General features: G+C 37.5%; 1 protein-coding gene across 6 annotated transcripts in view; it reads left to right on the top strand.

Moving 5' to 3' along the window:
- Positions 1-25,074, top strand: part of FCHSD2 (FCH and double SH3 domains 2) — a 316,584-nt gene that overhangs the window by 111,755 nt on the left and 179,755 nt on the right. For all 6 annotated transcript variants that reach the window (XM_059069671.2, XM_067038840.1, XM_059069670.2 and 3 more), the window contains exons 4-5: positions 10,575-10,651; positions 23,274-23,418. In XM_059069671.2, coding sequence (XP_058925654.1) covers positions 10,575-10,651; positions 23,274-23,418 — 222 coding nt within the window. The remainder of the gene's footprint in view (positions 1-10,574; positions 10,652-23,273; positions 23,419-25,074) is intronic.

The raw sequence follows: 25,074 nt of genomic DNA, 5'->3' as shown, positions 1-25,074 counted from the left end.
TTAACTTATTCCAGTTATTATTAGGACCATAACTCTCCAACGAAACATCTTTTTGTTTGTTTGTTTGTTTGCGGTACGCGGGCCTCTCACTGTTGTGGCCTCTCCCGTTGCGGAGCACAGGCTCCGGACGAGCAGGCTCAGCGGCCATGGCTCACGGGTCCAGCCGCTCTGCGGCATGTGGGATCTTCCCGGACCGGGGCACGAACCCGTGTCCCCTGCATCGGCAGGCGGATTCTCAACCACTGCGCCACCAGGGAAGCCCCCGAAACATCTTTTTAAATGTGTTTTTATGATTCTGTTTTAAGCTGAATGGTAGTAACGGTGCTTTTACTCTGAATTGAGTAAAAGAAAGACATTGGAGGGTCTTTCTTAAAGAACAAGAATAACTTCATGGAAAACTTCTTTGAGAGTAGTTAATTCCTGAGCACTAAAGAAGAATTCACTATATAAGTGTAAGTGTAAACTTCAAAGAACAAGTTGGATGCTTAGAAGTAAAAAATTTACCCCACCAACCCTTCTCCCACATTTTCCCTACTATTTTTTCATCACGAATTTTTTTCACCTAAGTTATGCCAAACCCTGGAATGCCCTCTTCCTTTCTCAGTTGCTCAAATTCCTATTTGCTCTTTCAGATCCAGTTCCAATGTACTTAAGTTTACATAGGTTTTCCTGACATTTCTCACTTTAGGAGAGATAGTACCTTCTCTTATACTTCTGCTAAACCTAATATCATTTGTATTATAATCCAACAACCCTTTCTGCAATTAAATAGTCTACCAGTGTATTCATCCCTGGGGGACATACCATCATCTGTCCATTTGTATAAAGCCAAAATCCAAAGGGTCATCTTTGTTGTCTCCTTCCTTCTTATCTCTTCCATAGCTAGACCATTACCAATCATGTCAGTTTTAACCTGCCAGATACCTTTATAAATCAGTCTGGTTCTCTCTATCTCCAGTGTCTCCACCACAGTTCAAACCCTCATCATCTCTGCCAGAATACTGCTGCAATAGTCTTCTTTGGATCTAAAGAGTCTCTTGTAGACAGCATATAGTTGGATCATGATTTTTAATCTATTCTGCTAATCTCTCTGTCTTTCGATTGGAGACTTAATCTATTTGCATTTAAAGTAAGAATGTACTGACTTCTTTGTCATTTTGTATTATTGTCTCGTGTGTTTAGTTGAGTTTTCGTAGTGGAACGTTTTAATTTTCTTTTTCCTTTTGTGTATATTCTTTGTGGTTATATTTAACATTCTAAAGTTGTAAAACTCTAATTTGAATTTATACCAGCTTAACTTCAGAAGCATTACAAAAACTCTGCTCCTTTACAGCTTCATCCCTACCTTTTCATTTATTGATAGGACAGAATTAAGTTTTTTTATATTATGTATCCAAAAACATAAACTAAAATTTTTTCGATGCATTAATTTCATATTATATAAAAAACAATATGTGGAGTTACAAAACAAATTTACAGTAACACTAGCTTTTAGACTAACAATTTTTTAAAGAAATGTATAGTCTCTTAAACCAAGTAGAAAACAGAAAGTGGAGTTACAAACCACTGTTATGATAATACTGGCTTTTATAGTTGCCTATATATTTACCATTAGTGAGATCTTTATTTCTTCATACTGCTTCAGTTACTGTCTAGTGTCCTTTCATTTCACCTTCGGGATTCCCTTGAGCATTTCTTACAGGGCTGGTCTAGTAGTCAGGAACTCCATCAGCTTTTGTTTATCTGAGCATATTTTAATATCTCCCTCACTTTTGAAGGACAGTTTTGCTGCATATAGTATTTTCAATTGACAGTTTTTTTTTTCTTTTAGCACTTTGAATATATGGACCCACTGTTTTCTGCCCTCCTAAATTTCTGTTGAAAACTCCGCTGATAATCTTATTGAAGATACCTTGTATGTGGCTATTTGCTTTTCTCTTGCTGCTTTCAAGATTCTCTTTTTGTCTTTAGCTTTTGACACATTGATTATGTGTCTCAATGTGGGTCTTTGAGTTCATCCTACTTAGAATTTGTTGTGCTTCTTGGCTGTTTATATTCTTGTCTTTTGTCAAGTTGGGGACATTTTTGACAATTATTTGTATAATCTCACTGTCCCTTTCTCTATTCTCCTTCTAGGACTCCCACAGTGCATATATTGGTCCACTTGTTGGTGGCCCAAAGGTTCCTTAGCCTTTGTTCACTTTTCTTCATTGGTGAATAGGGGTTCAACAATGGCCATCTACCTCTGTGTCTGCACCTTTATGTCTCCACATCCTTGATCAGAAGCAGCAATCAGTGATCAGAGCACAGATCCCTGATATTTGGAGGACGGGCCCTTATTGCCCACGGTGTCTCCTGCAAGTTGCATGCAGGCTGCTACAGGAACAAGTTCATGGCTGCCTGCCACTGGGCTGGGAGGTGGGGGGTAACTGCTACTGAGCTAAGTGCAGAAATTAGTTGAAATTAACTTTATTTAACATCCAAGCCTTTCTCCGGAAGTTACAACCTTTAGAAAGACTTCAGGGCTTCCCTGGTGGCGCAGTGGTTGAGAGTCCGCCTGCCAATGCAGGGGACGCGGGTTCATGCCCCAGTCCGGGAGGATCCCACATGCCGCGGAGCGCCTGGGCCCGTGGGCCGTGGCCGCTGAGCCTGCGCGTCCGGAGCCTGTGCTCTGCAATGGGGGAGGCCACAACAGTGAGAGGCCCATGTACCGCCAAAAAAAAAAAAGACTTCAGAGTTCCAAAATAGTTATGTGAGACAGATTCTGTCAATGGATCTGTTGTCTGTGCTGGGAAACAGAATCCTGGTGCTTTCTACTTTGCCATCTTCCCAGAATCCTCTCCTGCAATAGTCTTCTAAGTGGGAATATAACTCAGAAACAGCCAGATGGAAGAGATGTATAGGACAAGTATGTAGGAAGGGGTGTAGGGCTTCCATGCCTTCTCTGGATGTGCCACTCTCCCACCACCTCTAAGTGTTCACCAGCCTGGAAGCTCTGTACCCCATACTACTGGGGTTTTTATGGAGGCTTCATCATGTGGGTGTGATCAGTTATTAACTCCATGTCTAGCCCCTTTCTCCTCTCTGGAAATTAAGAAACAGGGTTAGAAATTCCAAGAATATGGCTTGGTCTTTCTGGTGACCAGCCCTCATCCAGGAGCCCACCAAAAGAGTCACCTCATTAGAACAAAAGACCCTGCTATCACCCAGGAAAATAATTGGGACTTAGGAACTCTGTGTCATGAACTGGGGTCAAAGACTAAATGCTAGAACAAAATTCTCCTAGCACCTCTATTTACAAAAGTTTTATGAGCTCTGTGCCAGGAACAGAGACCAACACATAAATATTTTCTTTTATTTCACAAGGTACATAACTCTTGGATTTGGCTCTTTTCCACTTGGCAAAATGAATTTAAGATTTATCCAGGACTTCCCTGGCGGTTCAGTGGTTAAGACTCTACACTTCCACTGCAGTGGGTGTGGGTTCAGTCCCTGGTTAGGGAACTAAGATCCTGCCTGCCATGTGGCACGGCCAAAAAAGAAAGTTGTGTAAATTAATAGATTTTATTACTGAATAGTACTCTATTCTAATGATGTACCATATTTTGTTTAACTGTTCACCTATTGAGGGACATCTTGGCTGCTTCCACTTTCATGAATAAAGCTGCTAGAAACATTTGTATGCAGGGTTTTGTGGACATAAGTTTTCACATCAGTTGGCTAAATACTTAGGAGTGCTATTGCTGAGTCATATGGGAAGTCTGTGTTTAATTTTATAAGAAATGTCCAAATTGTTTTCCAGAGTGGTTGTACCATTTTACATTTCCACCAGCACAGGCGTGTCCTGTGGCTCTACATTCTCACTAACATTTGATAGTGTAGTATTTTTTTGGAATAGCTCAAAGAGCTATTCTAATAGGTATGTAGTGGTATCTCGTTGTTTTAATCTGCATTTCCATAATGACAAGTGATGTTCAGCATTTTTCATATGCTTATTTGTCATCCTTACTTTTTTTTTTTTTTTTTTTTTTTTTTTTTTGTGGTACGCGGGCCTCTCACTGTTGTGGCCTCTCCCATTGCGGAGCACAGGCTCCGGACGCGCAGGCTCAGCGGCCATGGCTCACGGGCCCAGCCGCTCCGTGGCATGTGGGATCCCCCCGGACCAGGACACGAACCCGTGTCCGCTGCATCGGCAGGCAGACTCAACCACTGAGCCACCAGGGAAGCCCTACATCTTCTTGATGAAGTGTGTGTTCAGATCTTTTGCTCATTTAAAAAATTGGGTTGGTTTTCTCTTTACTGTTGAGTTTTAAGAGCTCTGTATGTATTCTGGATACAAGTCCTTTATCAGATATGTGATATGTGTGTATTTTTCCTAGTCTGCAGCTTGTTTTTTTTTTTTTTTCTTCATTCTCTTAACAGTGTCTTTCCTAAAGGAAAGAATTTAATTCTAATAAAGTTCAGCTTATCTTTTTTTTTTTTTTTTTTGCGGTACATGGGCCTCTCACTGTTGTGGCCTCTCCCGTTGCGGAGCACAGGCTCCGGACGCGCAGGCTCAGCGGCCATGGCTCACGGGCCCAGCCGCTCCACGGCATGTGGGATCTTCCTGGACCGGGGCAAGAACCTTTATGTACTTTACATTTAGGTCTATGAACTGTTCTGGGTTAATTTTTGTGTAAGTTATGAGATAAGTGTTAATGTTCATTTTTTGGCATATGGTTATCCAATTGTTCCTGCACCATTTATTGATACAGACTATTCTTTCTCCATCTAATTGCCTTTGTGCTTTGTGAAAAATCAATTTACTATATTTGTATAGATCTATTTGGGGGCTCTCTTCTGTTCCATTGAGCTATATGTCCATTCTTTTGCCAGTACTACACTGTAACATTATAGTATAGTAATTAGCCTTGAACTCATAATGTGAGTTCTCTGACTTTGTTCTTGTTTTTCAGAATGATTTTGGCCATTTTAGTACCTTTACCTTTCCATATACATTTTAAACTCAGTCTTTTGATATCTACAAAAAAGCTTTCTGGAATTTTGATTTGAATTGCAATGAATGTATAGATGAAATTCAGAATAATTGACATCTTAACAATGTGAACTCTTCTAATCCATTAACATGAGGTTTTCTTGGATTTTTTTCATCAGTGTTTTGGAGTTTTCCACATACAGTTCTCACACATATTAATATTTTGTTAGATTTATACCTGAGTATTTCATTTTCCCCCCAATGCTATCCTAATTTTTTTTTAAAGTTTCAAATTCCAATTGTTTATTACAGGTGCATAGGAGAACAATTGAGTTTTATATTTTGACCCTGTATCTTGCAACCTTGCTAATAAACTTAATTATTAGTTCCAGGAGGGTTTTTTGTTGTTGTTGTTTTTGTAGATTCTTTGGGGTTTTCTACATAGACAATCATGTCATCTGTGAATGGAAGTAGTTTTATTTCTTCCTCTCCAATTTGTATACCTTTTACTTCTTTTTCTTGCCTTTTTGTACTAAGTGGGATTACAAATACAATGTTGTAAAGGACTGGTGAGAGAGGACATCCTTGCCTTATACCCAGTCTTAGGGGGAAAGCATTCACTTTCCATTAGAAGTATGTTAACTCTAGACTTTTTTTTTTAATGTAATCATTTATTATTTTTAAAATTTATTTATTTGGCTGCAGCGGGTCTTAGTTGCAGCACGCGGGATCTTTTATTGTGGCACGCAGGCTCTTTGTTGCAGCTTGCGGACTTCTCCTTAGTGGCAGGCAGGCTCCAGAGCACAGGGGCTCAGTAGTTGTGGCACATGGGGTCTCTAGTTGTGGCACATCAGCTCCAGAGCACGTGGGCTCAGTTGCCACGCAGTGTGTGGGATCTTAGTTCCCCCTCCAGGGATTGAACCTGCGTCCCCTGCACTGGAAGGCAGATACCTAACCACTGGACCAACAGGGAAGTCCCATTAACTGTAGGCTTTTTGTATATACCCTTTATTAGGTTAAGGAAGTTTTCTTCTGCTACTAGTTTCTTGAGAGTTTTTATCATGAATGAGTGTTAAATTTCATCTCTTTTTTATTCTGTTTGGTCCTCAAATCAAATAGGTCATTTAATATGTCATTAGAACTTGTTTTTTCTTACATAATTAAATTTAAACAAAATTAATTTTTATTTTTGATAAAAGGAAAAATCTAAAAATATCTAAATACATGTTTAATATGTAACATGAGATTAATACCTCATTTTATCATGAAATGAATAGAAAAGTAAGTAAAGAATTTATTATATAATTTAAAATAATATATTGATTTTTTTTTACCTTAACTTCAATTATGTGCTGTACAAGACAATGAAAAATGTTTCAAAACTTTGCGTAAGGGGGGATGTGAAGTTCTCTGTTACTATTAAAGTAATTTTAGAATAGTTAAGACATTGTATAATTTATAATCATTGTATAATTTACATCAGTTTGAGAAGTATCCAACTTATGCAGTGGACTTTAATTTTTAAAAGTCATTTACATAATGTTGGAAATTTCATGACAAAAAGGTATAATATATTATGTAACATGGCTTCCTATAATTTTGAAGTGCCATCTGATGTCATATCCTTATAAAATTTAAATATTAGTTTCTCTGTATGTTAGCGGTGAAAAATGGATACAGAAAAACCTGTGTGAGATCCATGGGGCACACTTCTGCTCAGCTTTCTGTGGTAAATGGGCAAAAGGTTAAGCCATCAGTCCATTTCCCAGTGTCTATTGAACAGTGTCTTTCTTTGTGTTGCTTCACTTGTTAGAGCAATATAGCAAGTGTTATTGAGAGGTGAAACAAAGCAAGTCTTACATCAAACACTGATGGCTTTTTTTAAAGTTGGAATGGGATATTATTGGAGGTTGCAAAGAGTATATTGATAGTACATTTTTATGGAAACCACTGCTCCAGAGTAAATTGTATTGGAAATCAAATCAACATTATGTATTAGTGATACTCATGTAAATATAAATATTATATCTAATGCATCAGTTTTAAAGAGTAATGTAATGTAAAGTAATGTTGTGGGCCAGGGAAGTGATTTAAAAAAAAATTTTTTTTTTAAATTACCAGCCACGGATTTATCTTCCTTAGCCATTTACTTGTGGTAGATTTAATTTTCTGTACAAGTAAACCTTTTATTCATAAGGTGTAGCTTTAAGCATAATGTAAAAGGTAAACCAATTAAGTATAGAATGCTTTCAGAAGCATGAAATGTTATTTAGGACCTTTCTTATAAGGGCCATGGAGTATTTCTTGAGCATCCATGCAGATTAGATCTTGAACAGCTGCATGGAGCACACAGAAGCCATGATTCCTGTCTCTCTGAACTAACTTGAATAAAGTCTTTCATCTAAAGATCTCACTGTTTGTCTATTTCATGAATCCCTCATCTCATCTCTGAAGCACTCCATTCAATTTAGTACAGTTCAACATTGTGGTTTAGAGCTCTAGAAATTGCTATTGTAACTTATAAGGCACAAAAATAACAAGTTGAAATAATTTCAAGAAATTTTAAAGAATTATATAAAATCTACAGTGATTTTGTAGGCAAAGATTTAGAATGATAACTAGGGATTCTAATTCAAACTTAACTAGATTCTAATTCATACTTAACTGTGACTTTAAGTAAGTTTTTTATGTTCTAAGCGTCCAATTTCTCTGTAGTTATAACAAGGACTGACAGAATTAAGAGAAATAAGTGTGTTGAGATGCTTGTTAGTAAGTTCATTTGTTTTATATAAATTTACAGTGCTGTCATTCTGCCCTCTTAGTCCTTCTCATAATCTGAGGCTCCTATCATATCCCATGTTCTGTAAAAATTGTTCTGCAACCACTTTAGCAGTTATTAAACTGAAAAAGTCACTATCATATTATTGAGATGTAAATTTGTTAAGAAAATATCAGATGATCCTTTCCTCCTCTGGGTACTTGTATCACATATTGCCACTTATTTGGCAGCAACCCATCCATTGCCTCCCATTTTATGCTGTATGCTTCTTATTCCTGTCTACATATTATGAGTTCTTTGAATTCAGGGATCTTAACTTACTTGAATCTTCATAAAAATTAATATGTACTGCCTTCTAAATGTGGAATAAACTTACTTCATTGCTTCAGAGTATCTACACATATGTTCCCTTTCAGTAATGGAGATGGTCAAACTTGACTATAATTTTACTTAAGGAACTTATTTATTTATTGTATAAAAACCATCTGGTCATAATCTTAGAAATCTGATATATGTTTTGTTATTTGAGTATATGAAAATTAGGGAAATTTTGATCTAAACATTCTAACTCAGAATGGCAAAAACACAAAAGGAGTTTGAGTGTTATACATTAGAAATGGAATAAAGTAGGTGGCATTTATTCGTGCAATCAGGGAATATTATTGGGATCAGCTAAATACTAGGCTCTTTGCTATAGCCTGGAGACATAGTGATTAAAAAAACGAAAAGAAAGAAAAAAGACAAGATCTGTACCTGATGGAGCTTATAGTCAGCAAATAGGCAAAGCGTATTTAAACCAGACAGTAACAGTGTATAAGGATTATTAATACAGTAGGCTGATGTGAGAGAGAGCAACTGGGTAAAGAGTGAGCTACTTTGTATACAGTGATTAGGAAAGCCCTCTTAGAGAAAGATACAAAGTAAGACCAAAAGGATAAGGAAGTACCTAGATTGTGGTCTCTAAATATGGTTTCTCTGAAAGTAATCAGAATTCCTTGGAAAACTAGCTTACTGCAGATCTGGAATAGGAACTGTAAAAGAAAACAAAGAAATTATTAAAGTCTATTGGGGTCATGATATGGGGAGCCAACTTGGAGGAACTCCCACTGACCACAGATGTAGCATTTGGAGCATCAAGAGAATTGTGACTGCAATAGATTGAAACGCATCCATTATTCAAAATATGTGAGTTCATAATGTTACTTTAAAAATTCATTGTTCACTTTTGGACCAAAACTGGACAGTCAAGTATTTATCTTGCCTTTCCTCTAAGAACTGTACCTCAGCATACCCAAACAGTCCAGGAGGGATAGTTCTTTAAAAAAGAATTCAAGCTAATAAATACAGAAAGAATGATAAACTATTCTCTTTTAATGAAATGAAACCAAACACTTAGGCATTTAAACTTTCCACATTTTTCTTTATATACTTTTGAATATTTTGTGTTCAGAAATTTAAAAATCAGTTTAAAGGAGGGGCAGCAAGAACTCAGCTGGTAGGAATGGGAGTGGTAGGAAGAGATTTCATACAAATAAAGAACGGTGTGAACAAGGTACAGAAGTGAAAAAAAATTCTGTACGTATTCAGGGAAGACTTAGTAATTGTATTCCCCAAAGTGCAAGTTATGTAAGTGGAAGAAGTATTGTGGATATGCGGTTATATGTGAGTTTTCAGAATACATAGGACCTGAAAATAGTGAAACCAAACTATTGCCAAATTCAAAAGGAACTCGAGATTCAAAGGAGCTTCTCTGTAGTACCTGCTACCCTTTGGGCTCATTGAAATAATGGTAAACAGAAACATTCAACAATGGATTTAATTAAACCAAACTGATTTGGCAGCAGACCTTAGTAGAAAGGTACCATGTATAGAATGCACCACTGATTTTACTTGGGCAGCTTCTGCTTAAAGTAGGCAGTCAATTAATGTGATTGTTCTTCATCTCAGCATTTTATTTGTTCTTTTAAAAGTTGCATGTATAGAGATGAATATCCCAAAGTTAATGATTTCTGATCCATTACATTGGACCCTGTTACAGTGTTAGGGAACCACATATGTTTCCTTCTAAAAGTAGTATGCTGTATATTCAGAGTGAGTAGCTTAACTTTGCCAATAAAATCCTGTACCTATTATGGATACTCTGTTTTGTCCAGGTTCATGTTTGTATGGATAACAATAAGTGAGTATTTCTTTGTGAAACTACTTTTTTCATTTTAAGTGATTTGTGCCATGGTATTATTTAAAAAGAAAAAAACTCTTAAAGTCTGTCTTGAAAATTACTAGTATGGAATAGCAAGCAACAAGGTTTGTCCATTAATTTTACAAGCCAGTGTTTATCTGTCTGCTCCAAATTGAATGTGTTGTAGTCTTTCCTGGTATATGAGTTTGACTGCTGGGATTCAGAAATGCAGTATATGCTGCAGCCGAGGAATGATGGAAAATTGACATGTCAAGCTGAGTAATCAGAGCTCTGTGGAGGTGGACAGCTGTGTTCCCTGTGATATACCGGGGTAGTTTGTCTTTATGGCTGGTCACATAGTTTGGTGAAGTGGAAAGCATTTCAATTAAGTTTCAATTTTCTCATCTTTATGCTCACCTTTTTCCTAAAAATGAGGACAAGAGAAGACTTTGAAAATAATGAAACAAGTTATGGTGTTCTACCATTTATCATTGGTTATTTACTTCTGAATTAAATTTATATATGGAAAGATGGGATTTGCTAAGTAATGTATTTTAAGGAAAAGAGCTTCCTTTATAGCACAATACTTATTTTATAATTTATATTATATTTTATTATATTATATATGTATTTTTTAACAGGGTATCCAGAAGTTGGCTAGTCAATATCTGAAGAGAGATTGGCCTGGAATAAAAGCTGATGATCGGAATGATTACAGGTAACTTAATAAGTAGCTCTTGCCCATTTTCTTTAAAACTGGTTTCACACAGAGCCATGTCACATATATACAACATAGATTCCAGTTTTTTAAAAAATTGCTTCTTTCCTCTGCTGTGTTTTTAGATATAATGTCAAAATTATCAAACAGTGTTAATGTTATACAACATATATAATGTATATGAAATAGATCATTGTCATATGTCTTAAGCCAAGATTCCATTTTGTTCAATTGATACCCACATAAGGAATTTAAAGCAGATAGATGACAATGGAACACAAATTGTTTCCTCAGTGACCTATAGATGAAACACATTATCACAACAATAATGAAACAAGATTGTAATTTCTGTGATGATCATTGATTCTTCTGAAACAAATCCTACATTTGGAAAGGTAGGATTCTGTGAGCCTAGGGGAAAAGTTTCTAAGTTATATATATTTATATATACATATGTATATATACACATATATATGGTATACAGACATGCCCACAAGGTATCTAGAAATTGATTAGTCAATATCCCACATACAAATTTTAAAGAAGGTAGACAACAATGGAATATAAATTGTGTCTTCATACAGATATCTTTAAAATATTTATAATTTTGTTTAGAGTTTGGTGTCTTTTTTGCAGTTAATTTGGAAGTACTTGTTAGCTTTTGTGCTCAAGACTGTCCTTAGTATTGAGGAAACCAGAAGTCAAAGATAGGATTTCAGAGCTTGCAGTCTGGTTGAAGTTAAGACTAATTATTACTCATGAAACAATAGCAGAGAATCCAGGGTAATTAAGAACTCAGTATTGAAGTATGTGGTTTGGAATCTGAATATGAAATCATGTTGCTGGATCATCAGGTAATTTCTTAATGGAGATGGAAAACTGCAGGATACACAAGAAACCTTAATAGTTCTTCACAGTTGCAAGACTGACTGATAACTTGGAAGGTGACATGATAGCTATAAATAATACATCTGTAGTTGCAATATGGATTAATAAAGCAAAACAGGAAATAAATATAGGAATTTTCTTGTGGACTTTTCAGTATCTACAAAGTTCAGCTGTGGGGAGAAAAGTGAGGAGATGAAACCCTAGGCGAAAGAGACAAGCAGAGCAAAGCCTTGAGGTGAAAGTGAGAATGATATGTTCAGTATTGCTGGCATGAGGAAAGCCTGACCAAGGAAGAGATTGGTTGCTAGAGAGTAAAGAAGGACTCCAACTTACAGATAGGTTCTATTCCAAGTTTGTTTGAAATTCAGGATGCAGGTTACCAAAGAAGGATAAGGTTCTGCTCCCAGGCTAGCTTATGCAACCTAATTTTTAAAAGTATGTTAAGCCAACTTTTACTAAATATTTACTGTATATCAGATTCTATGCTAGGAACTTTATCTCCCATGATTATCAAAATGTGATAATCAAACCCGTGAGGTACATATGATTATCCCCTTTTTATATACGAGGAAACCAAGTCTCGGGTTGTATGCTTTACTCAAAGTCACACAGCTGTTTAAACACTCATTCATTCATTCTTTCTTTCTTTTTTTATTAATTAATTAATTTATTTATTTTTGGCTGCATTGGGTCTTTGTTGCTGCGCACAGGCTTTCTCTAGTTGCGGTGAGTGGGGGCTACTCTTCGTTGTGGTGTGCGGTCTTCTCACTGCGGTGGCTTCTCGTTGTGGAGCATGGGCTCTAGGCGCATGGGCTTCAGTAGTTGTCGCATGCGGGCTCAGTAGTTGTGGCTTGTGGGCTCTAGAGCGCAGGCTCAGTAGTTGTGGCACACGGGCTTAGTCGCTCCGCTGCATGTGGGATCTTCCCATGGTCGAACCCCTGTCCCCTGCATTGGCAGGTGGATTTTTTTTTTTTTTTTTGTGGTACGCAGGCCTCTCACTGTTGTGGCCTCTCCCGTTGTGGAGCACAGGCTCCGGGCATGCAGGCTCAGCGGCCATGGCTCACGGGCCCAGCCGCTCCGCGGCACGTGGGATCTTCCCGGACCGGGGCACGAACCCGTGTCCCCTGCATTGGCAGGCGGATTCTCAACCACTGCACCACCAGGGAAGCCCCTGGCAGGTGGATTCTTAACTACTGCTCCATTAGGGGAATCCCTCATTCATTCTTTATTTATGAGACAGATGTGAAATATCTACTTACATGCTAGTTGTTAAAGTAGGCTTCAGGATTAAAGAGAGTAGAAGGTATGGTGCCTGTTGATAAGGAGCTTAAAGGAGATAGCCACTATAAACAGTTGCGATATTGGCTAGTAGTAGAGGTGCATTGGGACTGTAGAGGAAAACCTAAGCTTCTAGAGCTGAGTCTTAAAGGATGTGCAGGAGTTTGTCAGTGATGGGCAGAAGGAATTCTAAGCAGAAGTAACACCTTAAATGCAGGGAGGCATGAGAAAATATGAATGTTAGGTAGCAGTGAAGTGTGTATGGGTTGGAGGGTAAGAGGAGTGGTAGACCTGGAGGATACCTAGATAGGCATCATGAAGGACTTTGCATATCACAGTTTCTTTTTTATTCAGACGATAACAGAAGCATCAAAGAATTTCCGTAAGAGGAATGACAAGTTCAACATACTTTAGTAACTGTATGAAGGTGGTCTAAAGGCATATGAAGGTAGACTAAAGGGGTATGAGGAAGAATTCAGAAAGAATGAATTGCAGGAATTTAATCCCTCATCATTTCTTATTTGAACTATGAAAATTATAGTAGAAATTAGGTTGTGGGGCAGATTTCAGAGATATTTAGAAAACGGAAGCTAGAGGACTTGCTATTGATTTGGCAGTTTTGTTTTTGTGTTTGTCAGATTTGTTCTAAGACAGACTACAAACAGTTTTCTGTAACTGTCAAACTATAAAGTAGTTTTCTAAGTATCTAAAATAGCTCTTGGAACATAGAAAGCATTTGATAAATATTTACTGACTGAAGGACAAAGTAGAGGGAGGGAGAGGAAGGGTTGTAGAATGACTCCCAGGTTTTTTAACTTAGGCAACTGAGAGGATGGTGGTGCCATAGTGAAAAAAGACAGTAGATCAGGATTGAGGGTGAGAATGGCAGTTGCCATTTTTTGTTTGTTTGTTTATTAGGAGTTTATTTCAGCTCTAGTCAATTAAAATTTCCCTTTAACTTTTTTTGTGTTTGTATTGTTAATTTTAAAATTCTTACCCAAATAATACATGCTTATTGAATGTGTAACAGAGTATAAAGTGTACCTCATCCTCTTTGCCAAGCATCTTCCATTCACATTTCTACTAGAGTAATTGCTGTTAGAAGTATGTGGTCTTTTCTTCCATATTTTTCCTGTGTAGTGCATACATGAGCATAAACAGTTGTGCTGTTTTTAACAGAACTAGAATTATTATATACATATGCTTTTATAATTCCCTCCACACATACACCTTCCATACACACACCTAAGGAGTCTATTTCACTTTATTATTTATTTTTATTTAAATATGCTTGATTTACAATGTTATGTTAATTTCAGGTGTACAGCAAAGTGATTCTTCAGTTACACATACATATATTTTTTTCAGATTCTTTTCCATTATAGGTTATTACTAGATATTGAATGTAGTTCCCTGTGCTATACATAGTGGTATGTATCTGTTAATCCCATACTCTTAATTTATCCCTCCCCCTCCTCTTTCCCCTTCGGTAACCAGAAGTCTGTTTTCTCTGTCTATGAATCTGTTTCTGTTTTGTAAATAAGTTCATCTGTATTATTTTTTGGATTCCACATATAAGTGATATCATGTAGTATTTGTCTTTGTCTGGCTTACTTCACTCTGTATGATAATCTCTAGGTCCATCCATTCTGCTGCAAATGGCAATATTTCATCCTTTTTAATGGCTGAGTAACATTCCATTGTGTGTGTGTGTGTGTGTGTATGTGTGTGTGTGTATCAATCACATCTTCTTTATCCACTTATCTGTTGATAGACACTTAGGTTGCTTCCATGTCTTGGCTATTATAAATAGTACCACTGCAAACATTGGAGTGCATGTATCTTTTTGAATTAAGTTTTCATCTTTTCCAGATATATTCCCAGGAGTGGGATTGCTGGATCATATAGTAACTCTATTTTTAGTTTTTTTAAGGAACCTCTATACTGTTTTCCATAGTGACTGCCCAGTTTACATTCCCACTCACAGTGTATGAGAGTTCCCTTTTCTAAGGAGTCTATTTTAGATGTCCCTTCAAGTCGGTTTGTTCAGGTCCCCTCTTCTTTTTAATAGCTATGTTAGTGCCATAGTGTGGGTAAGTCATAGTTTTGTTATCCATTTCTCTGTTGGTAGTTAGTTTATTACTATTGCAAATAGTGCTGCAGTGGATAACTCATGTATGCACATAGTTATATCTTTGTGCATTGTGAAAGTATATCTATAGGGTTAATTCTTAGAGGGGAACATGCTGGGTCAAAGGGTTTATACATTTAAAATGTGAAACTATAAATTAACCTTCATAAACTCTGTCTTAGTATATTTTACATGTCTTCAAATTTGATTTGAAATTACCCATTTCTTTTTATTTTTTACCAACAGGGCACATGGTCAGTCTTTGAAAATTTTTGCCAGTCTGATGATACATGCACCATTTAATGGCATTAAACCCACCCCTATTTGCCTGGAAACTAGACTTCTGTAATAATACTTTCTCTAAGACCTTTTTTATTTAAATCTTTGAGGACAGGTTTTTCAGTCCTGTCTTAGTCTTTTCAGGCTGCTATAACAAAATACCACAGACTGGGTAGCTTATAAGTGTGAGAAATTTATTTCTCACAGTTCTTGAGACTGAAGTCCAAGACAAAGATGCCGGCATGGTCAGGTTCTGGTGAAGTCCCTCTTCTGAGTTGCAGACTTTTCAACTTTTAGCTGTGCCTTTACTTGGTAGAAGGGGTTTGGGAGCTCTGTGGGGTCTCTTTTATAAGGGCACTATTCTGCCTTCACCTCTGCAAAGCCTCACCTCCTAATACCATCATCACCTTTGGGGATTAGGATTTCCAAATATGAATTTCAGGGGACCACAAACATTCAGACCATAGCAAGTCCTTTCTATGTAAATATTTCTTGGAGTTCCCTCAGCTCTCTTGTGACTGTTTTAAGTAATCTTATCTATATTTCTATCTTTAAATATTGGCTATAAACTAGTAATGATCTGTGTTTTTATTAACTCTTCAGCTTGGGAACCAACAAGTCAGCTGCCTCCAACTGTGACTTCTTTTCAGACCTCATCTTCTCTTAGGAATGTTAAGTAGCTGCTTCTCTGTGACCTCTCCCCTTCACAATTTCATTGCCACAGTACCACCAACCTGTACGTCTGTATGTCTTTGTAAAATAGGCCTACTCTCACCCCTTATTTAAAAATCTTCTATTGTTTCTCCTTGCTAATAGTATGAAATTTAAAAAAATTTTTCATGATATCAAAAGCCAGGAAGAATCCTGACCCCAAATTACCTTTCTTTCCTCCTTTCTGGCCATTTCTCCTTCTTTCATGCTTGGTTCCCCAACCCTTGGGCACCTTAAGCTGCAGTTGTACTGCAGTTCTTATCACACCTCAACTGGACTGAATATCAGTCATTCTCCCTGCCTTTACTTCTGTTACCTAGGCTGAGGATAGTCTCCCTTCCTACTACCAAAAACAGCAATACATGAACACTTATTTATTTATTTATTTTTATTTTTATCTTTTTGTGGTACATGGGCCTCTCACTGCTGTGGCCTCTCCCATTGTGGAGCACAGGCTCCGGACACGCAGGCTCAGGGGCCATGGCTCACGGGCCCAGCCGCTCCACGGCATGTGGGATCTTCCAGGACCGGGGCACGAACCCGCGTCCCCTGCATCGGCAGGCGGACTCTCAACCACTGTGCCACCAGGGAAGCCCTGAACACTTATTTATTAAAGCCATACTTTTCTCCTGTTATCAATCACTATGTAAGTTAATCTTAGATTATGAATTTAACTTGTCACGTTTTCTAGAGTCTTCTTGATGTGTGGTGCTGTATTCCAGGCCAAGGGTAGATCTGTGATTTTTGTTAAACTCTTGTTTTTACTTACAAAAAAAATTATAGATTCATGTGCAGTTTTAAAAAATAATACAAAGAGCGATCTTATACTCTTCACCCAGTTCCCCCAGTAGTAATATCTTGCGTAACTATAATGCAGCATCACAACCAGGAAATTGATATTGATACAGTCCACCAATCTAATTTAGAATTCACCAGTTTTACTTGTACTTATTTGTGTGTATGTAGGTGTATGCATATTAAGTTCTGTGGTGTTTTATCACATATGTAGATTCGTGTGACCACCACTACAATCAAGATAAATTTGTTGGTTTATTTCTTAATAAAAATTTTCCCTGATAAGGTTTTCTGTTTTCCAGTGTAATGATCATATGAGAAATAGTTCACAGCGTGATTTTAGGTGGTATATGGATCAATATTTTTGAATTTTACTAATTAAAACTTAATTATTATGGCAAGTTTTATTTTTCAATTAGAGTGGAATATGAAGTAGTAAGATACATATATTTTAGTTTAAAATGTGAGTCATTTTAATAAAAAATAATAACGGTACAGGAGATATAAGGCACAAATTGTGTAAGACATACACAAAGAACTTAGTATACACCTTTTTTAGAGTGAAGAGACTCTTTTTAAAAATTCTTTAATAGTAATGCTGGACCAAGAACAATCTTATGTCAGCAAAAGAGCAGAGGTTTGGGAGCCAGACAGATCTGGGTTTGAATCTAGTCTCCATCATTCCCTCCTCTCCTTCCTGCTGTAAATATATATTGAATGAGTGCCTGCTGTGCCAGACCCTGTTCTAGGTGCTGAGGATACAAGAGTGAATAAAACAAAGCTTCTGCTGCATGGAGTCTTCATTCTAGTGAAAGAAAACAAAACAATAAGCATATGAGTAATTAAACATTGTCATTTGGTGACAAGGACAGTAAGCATAGTAAAAAGAAAACAGAGTACCAAGAAGTGGTTGTCACTGCAGTGGATATACTGTGTAGAGCCTAGACTTTAGGGAGACAAGAGCAAAATCAGAGAGAGGTCATTTAGACTATTATAGTAATCCGGGCATGAGATAGTGGTGGCTGAAACCAGGGTAGTAGCAGTGGAAGAGATAGACAGTAATCAGATTCCATTATATTTTTAAAGTCTAGTGAACAGTATTTCTTGGTGAATCAGATGTGGAATATGAGAAAAAAAGGAGGAATCGATGATTCTAGGGGTTTTGGCTTGAACAACTAGAGGTTTGAGTAGCTGTCAAGGAGATGGAATAGATTAACAGAACAGATTTTAGGGAAATCAAGAATTTGTTTTTGGACATGTTAGTTTTAAGATACCTACTAAATATCCAAGTTGGATATGTTAAATACGCAACTGAGGGGTTAGAGAAGATGTCTGAATTAAAAATTCAGGAATAGTCAGCATAGTGACAGTATTTAAAAGCCATGAGATTGCATGAGCTTATCTGAAGAGTGAGTGTGAAGAGAAGAAGCTGACCGTGGGGACACTCTAGCATTTACGGGGCAATGAGATGAAGAGGAACTAGCAAAGGAGCCTAAATTGTGGCTAGTGAGATAAGGCTAGACCAAGAGAGAGAGCTATCCTAGAAGCCAAGTGAAGACAGCATTTCAAGAAGGATAAACTAGGTCAGTACTGCTGATAGCCTGAATAATAGATCCAAAGCTTGAATTGACTATTGGAATTAGCCACAGGGAGATCTTTGATGACCTTGACAAGTAATTTCAGAATGGTGGATGTTAAAACCTTATTTGAATTGAATCAAGAGTGACCAGGAGGAGAAGTGGAAACAGTAATTTCAGACATTTCTTTTGAGGAGTTTTGCTGTTAAAGGGAGCAGACATTGGAGTGGTAGCTGGAGAGAAATGGAGGGTTGGTGAAGGGCATTTTTTTTTTTTTTTTTTTAAGATGAGAGACATTATATGAGTATGATCCAGTAGAGAGGGAAAAGTTGATATTGTAAGAGAAAGCACAATTACTGGATTGCTGTTGAGTTAGAGTTGTTATATACAGATGTGAAGGGTTGGCCTTCAGAGCACAGGTTAATTCATTGGAGTAAAAAGAGGGATGACACAGTGTATGCGTGCAAAAGCAGGGAGATAGGTAGATGTGGAGGGAGCATGTGGACATTGTCTTCATACTTCATTATCAGCTGAAAGTGTGGTCATATTAGAGGTTTGAGATGAGAGGAAAAGGTGGGAAATAATTATCTAGAAGAGTGAGCAAATAAGTGGATTAGTGGAATATAGTAGGATTGCTGTGGGGCACTAAGGGATTATTTGACATCAGTTGAAAGTGAGACTAGGCAGCATGATTATTGTTTACTCCAGCAACGTTCTGTTGCACAGACATTGTATGGTATAAACAGAATTTTGGATTTAACCAAGTTTGGAATTTGTAGATTATAATGATTGAAAGAGGACTTCCCTGGTGGCACAGTGGATGGGAATCCACCTGCAAAGGCAGGGGACATAGGTTTGATCCCTGGTCTGGGAAGATCCCACATGCCATGGAACAACTAAGCCTGTGTCACAACTACTGAGCCTGCACTCTAGAGCCCACATGCCACAACTACTGAGCCCATGTGCTACAACTACTGAAGCCCACGTGCCACAACTACTGAAGCCCGCGTGCCTAGAGTCCAAGCTCTGCAACAAGAGAAGCCACTGCAAGGAGAAGCCCGCACACCGCAACAAAGAGTAGCCCCCGCTCGCCACAACTAGAGAAAGCCCGTGCACAGCTAGGGTGTATGTTAGAGGGTGATCATAATGGTGGACCATGAAATCTAGGCTGGGTAAGTAGCTGTAAACAGAGTTTATGAGAGGGAGTGAAAGACAGTGGAAAGGAGGTAGAATGAATTGGATTGTGGGCTCTGATAGGGTTGAGTAATTGTTGAAGTGAGAATCCTAAAGGGAGTGAGTGGAAACAAGAGGTGTTGGTCAGAGATTAGATGATTAAATTGGTATTAGAGCAGAGGTGTAGTTATTGATAATGGCAAAGTTTAGGTTATGACCATTAGAGTACTATTTCCTGGTGAATAGCTGTAGAAAAATTTCACAACCTCTCCAAGCCTTACTTTTTCTCCTCTGCAAAATGTGGATAATGCCTACTTTACAAAGTTGTCATGAGGATTAAATGATATGACAGTTGTAAAATACATGACATAGTGCCTAGCATGAGATAGGTTCTTAAAAGAATTTTTTTTTTTTTTTTTGGTACGCGGGCCTCTCACTGCTGTGGCCCCTCCCGTTGCAGAGCACAGGCTCCGGACGCGCAGGCTCAGCGGCCATGGCTCACGGGCCCAGCCGCTCCGCGGCACGTGGGATCCTCCCAGACCGGGGCACGAACCCGTGTCCCCTGCATTGGCAGGCAGACTCTCAACCACTGCGCCACCAGGGAAGCCCTCTTTTTTTCTTATATAATTTTGAGCCTCATTTCCTGACCTGAGCAGAATAAAAAAAATACCATAAATGCTTGATACATTTCCTTATGTTTCAAAATTATATATATGAAGCCTAGTGAAATAAAATTTTTAGAAAATCACTCTATAACCCATTATTATTTTTTCCCAATTGGAATGAAAAACACCACTGCCATTGGAACTACTACTATTGTGTTAACAAGAAGTACTTCTATTTCTTCTACAATTCTGTGACTATTACTATTTATTCATTTAAAAGAATCTGTGTGGCAAGAATTTTCATATCATTTTCATTTAATTGTTAAAATAGCCCTGTGAGGTGCATGGTGCTGGTATTTTTGTTATTTTTCCATTTGCCAGTTGAGGAAAGTATAGTGAGATGTGCTACATACCATTATATTGGTTAAACTAGAACTTGAACCCAGGTCTTCTGACTGACTGGTAACTGAATTTCGTGAGTTTCATGGTGTGTCATTGTTGTGAATGTTTGCCTGCTATTTATTTATTTATTATTTACTTATTTATTATTTTTATTTTTTTTTTTTTTGCGGTACGCGGGCCTCTCACTGTTGTGGCCTCTCCCGTTGCGGAGCACAGGCTCCGTATGCACAGGCTCAGCTGCCATGGCTCACGGGCATTGCCGCTCCGCGGCATGTGGGATCTTCCCAGACCGGGGCACGAACCTGTGTCCCCTGCATCGGCAGGCAGACTCTCACCCACTGCGCCGCCAGGGAAGCCCTGCCTGCTATTTATTTGTCTGCTAGTCTCTAAAGATCTCTTTTTAAACTCTGTAATGAAAAGATTTTTCTTTTTATTGTACAGTCCTCATAATTTATACATTCATCCATTCATTCATTTTTTTTCATTCAACACATACTGATTATAACCTTTCTAATGGTTAGGCCATGTGCTAGGCCCTAGAAATAGCAATACAATTGTGAGAAAGATATATACCCTTCATGAAATTTTTACTATAGTGAGAGGGACAGACATTAACAATTAACATAAAAATATTTATAATTGAAGGAATAGTGCTAGAACCATGTGAACAAATAACAGGGAGGGACTTGATTGAGTCTGTGCATTGGCTTGGTGGTGATCCTGAGACTTCCCTGAGGAAGTTACATTTAAGTTGAGGTTTGAAGGATGAGCATCAGTCAACTAGATGAAGAGGTAAAAGGAAAAGGGTGCTACCTAAGGGGCGAGCATAGTTTCCTCCTTATTCCCCTCCTCTGTCCTTCCTGCTTTCCTTTATTCCTTCCTTCCTTTGGATTACAATTCATAATTGTCCTTGCTCATTTTCATTATGATTTAAAAATGTATTTTAAGTATAAATGAATAATTGCAAAACATAGTACTGAACTTTTCTCTCGCGGTGCATTCTCTGAGAAAATCATTATCTGGACTGCTTAGGAGCTTCTGTGGTGAGTTTACATTCTAGATTCCATTGGTAGTCATGCAGTAAGGTCATGGAGGACATTAATTTTGCTGGGGTTTTTTTCCAGTTTTATTGAAAAATAATTGACATACATCACTGTATAAGTTTGAGGTGTATAACATGATGGTTTGATTTACATATATTGATGAAATGATTACCACAATAGGTTTAGTTAACATTTATTATCTCGATTCATTTTGCTCATCTTAAGCCCATCATTCCTTTTATGCTGACAGTTTTTGCTGGCACAACACACTGAGTCTTTTTTCCAAAGGGAAAGTAATATACCTCTGCTTAAATAAGTGAATATTTCCATCGAAACTGATGTATTTGGTGTATTACAAACTACGAATCCATTATACACTATTTATTCCCTTAGTTGAGAAGTACAATTTCAAGGGTTTTTTTTAGTTCCAAGTAGGATGGAGACCCAGGCAAATTTTCTTTTTCTTGTTTTCACACTGTCATCCATTGACCCACAGCTAGCATTTTATGTAGCACCATGGTCCCATACATTGCTATAGTAGGAAATCCATGTGACACAAGAAGGGAAATCTTAGGAGATGGATATTATAATCTATCAGTGCAAGTATCTCTTTAACAAGGTACCATTCATTGTTATGGTAAAGTTATAAAATATGTTTATAACTAGTTTAGGAGCATATTGGGACTGACTAAGGCATTTAGCAAAGCAGAAGAGAAGGTTTGAAAAGGAAGTTGGCTACAGAAAGCAGAGGATGAATGACTCTTTGACTTTACCAAAAGATTTCTGAGAGCACATTTATCAAGCAAAGGTGATGGGACATGCTTAGAATGACTCCAGGCCACAACGTGATGCTGGCTAAGCATTATTACAACAGAGAAACTGATGTGGAGCAATGATACCATAGACTTCTTTTCTCTAACAAATAGACTTCTCAAGAACATAAGCAGTTGTTCATGATTTTTTTTCAGCCACATCAGTTTATGTAAGAGAGCAATATAATATAGTTGAAAGAAAATGTACTTTAGAGGTATTCATCTGTATCTCAGTACTGCCACACTATTGTGATCTAGAGTGATCCTCTAAATCAGCGGTCCGTGCCCCCCCAATCACCAGGCCGCACAGCAGGAGGTGAGCGGCAGGCGGGTGAGCTAGTATAGCTTCATCTGCTGCTCTCCATCGCTCACATTACCACCTGAACCATTGCTTGCATTACCGTCTAAACCATATTCCGCCCTCCCGCCCCCCGTCTGTGGAAAAATTGTCTTCCATGAAACCAGTCCCTGGTGCCAAAAAGGTTGGGGACTGCTGCTCTAAATCTATCTGAGCCTCAGTTACCTCATCTGTAAAATCAGGAAAATAGCATAATGAAATAGTGAAACTTGATATTCATAATGACACTCCTGAAACAGTGAAAGGCCTGGAAAGTCTGAATTATTCACTAATTTTTATAGTGTTAGCTTTGTCTAGAATTGTAATCCTTGTATCACTTTACTCCAGTATCAAGAATAGCTAATGAATCAAAATAGCCCATTGTCAAACTATGGAGGAATAGAGTGTATTCGAAGTTTCTACTTGTTATATATACTAAAAATACTATTACCTATGAACCAATATAAATACACTTTAAACTCTAAAGAAAACATTCATTTTGTTTGTCAGTGCTAGCCAGTGAGCAAAAGGTTAGGCAACTTATTCTTCCTTTCCTCTGCCTAATACTTTTCTGTCCCTCTTTGAATTTAGGAGCATGTATCCTGTTTGGAAGTCTTTTCTCGAGGGAACAATGCAGGTAGCCCAGTCTCGGATCAATATATGTGAAAACTATAAAAACTTCATTTCTGAGCCTGCAAGGACAGTGAAAAGCCTAAAAGAACAGCAACTAAAAAGGGTATCGTTTCTATTTGTTCTTTTCTTGTATGCATTTTAATATCTCACGGCTACATTTATAATCTGCAAGATTATGTTAAATTGCTTTGTACACTTTGAGTTTTTCTATATGGTCCAAATGCTTCTGATTTTAACATGGATTTTCTGATTTCAACATGTTCTTTCTAACTACTGTATTTTATTAACTGACAAAGGTGAGTGTAATTTGAATCTGTGGACATTCTGAAAGCTCAGTAAACACTTCTTACAAATATTTTTCAGCTTAACTCAAGTAAATAGATTTACTTAGTTTGATGTATATTAAAATAGTTACAATGTTGTTAATCTCACTAAGTCTTGAGAAAATTGGTCTTAGTTTCAACTTGACCCATTTTGCATAATAATTTAAAGGAAGTTGACACATTGTTACTGAGTCTAAACTTGCTCTGCTGGCTACAAACACTACAGGCCAGTAAATTGGGAGGCGAGGTGTTAAGGCAAGGAATGGCGACTTTTGTTTGGAAAGCCGGCAGACTCAGAAGGTGGCCGACTAATGTCTCAAAATAACCATCTTATCAGGGTCTGGATACCACTTTCTTTTATAGAACAGAAAGGGGGAGGAGGTGAGGAAGTAAAGTAAAAAGGCTGTTAGTTTTGCCTGTCTTGGTCAGCATTGGGGAGGGGATGGGTTAATTTCTTCTTTTCTGAAGCCATTCACAGGTGGGCCGGGTCAGATAGTCTCCCTGTGAGCTGAACAAAGGCACTTTAGTTTAACTTTCTGGCAGAGGGGCAGGGTTCCCTGAGGCAGGCCATTATATATGATTATAATAACAAAAGCAACGAAAAGCAAAGGTTAAAATCAAAGAAACAGATCCAACATGGAGTCAAAATTGGCTCTTCCCTGTTACCATATCTTGACCATATATAGCAAACTTATTACCAAAAATGGTTTACTTTAAAGTTTAGCTATATAGGTTACATAAAAGTTTTAAAATAGATCTGTTTCTTTGTACAGAATTTTTAAATTCATAGAAAAAATCATTATTAAATGTGATTTTTATGAAAAGCTTGCTATTGAAAGTAGGTGATTGAATTGTGTCCTTTTAGGAAAGGACACAGTTTTACAAAATTAGAGATTATCATGATGCCTAATAAGCAATTAAATTTTTCTTATGGAAGTATTAATACTTTCGAAAATATTAAAGTGATTATTTAAGGAAATAACATTTCGGAAGCCATCCATTGTTTTGATTCTAATTGTCCTTTGGAGTATCACTAATTTTTTACAAACAAAAACAAAAAAAACTGATCTTCCTTGTTTGCCAAAGATGATTTTAGTAGCATGAAATCAATATGTTAAATGTATCTCTTTCAAGCACTCACATAATATCAGTGGGTTTTAACATTTGTATAAGAATGCCTCCATTTTATCTTTGCTCAAAATTATCTCTTTCAAAACATAGCAAATAAACTATGAGACCACTGACTGAACATTGCTTTCTAATGGAAGGAAAAGCATTGTGTGTGTGTCCATCAGTGCCTGCAGAGAGAGGGTGGAGACAGAGGTAGGGAGTTGATACTACTCCTTCGTAACTGGGAGGAAATACGATGTTTCAAATAGCCAGTGCATTCACCAAATGTAATTGAATTATTGGAAGTTCTACATTTCTCAGTATAG

The sequence above is a fragment of the Kogia breviceps genome, chromosome 7 (genome assembly GCF_026419965.1).
Source record: "Kogia breviceps isolate mKogBre1 chromosome 7, mKogBre1 haplotype 1, whole genome shotgun sequence".
NCBI lineage: Eukaryota > Metazoa > Chordata > Mammalia > Artiodactyla > Physeteridae > Kogia > Kogia breviceps.
This window is presented reverse-complemented; position numbering and strand designations above follow the sequence as displayed.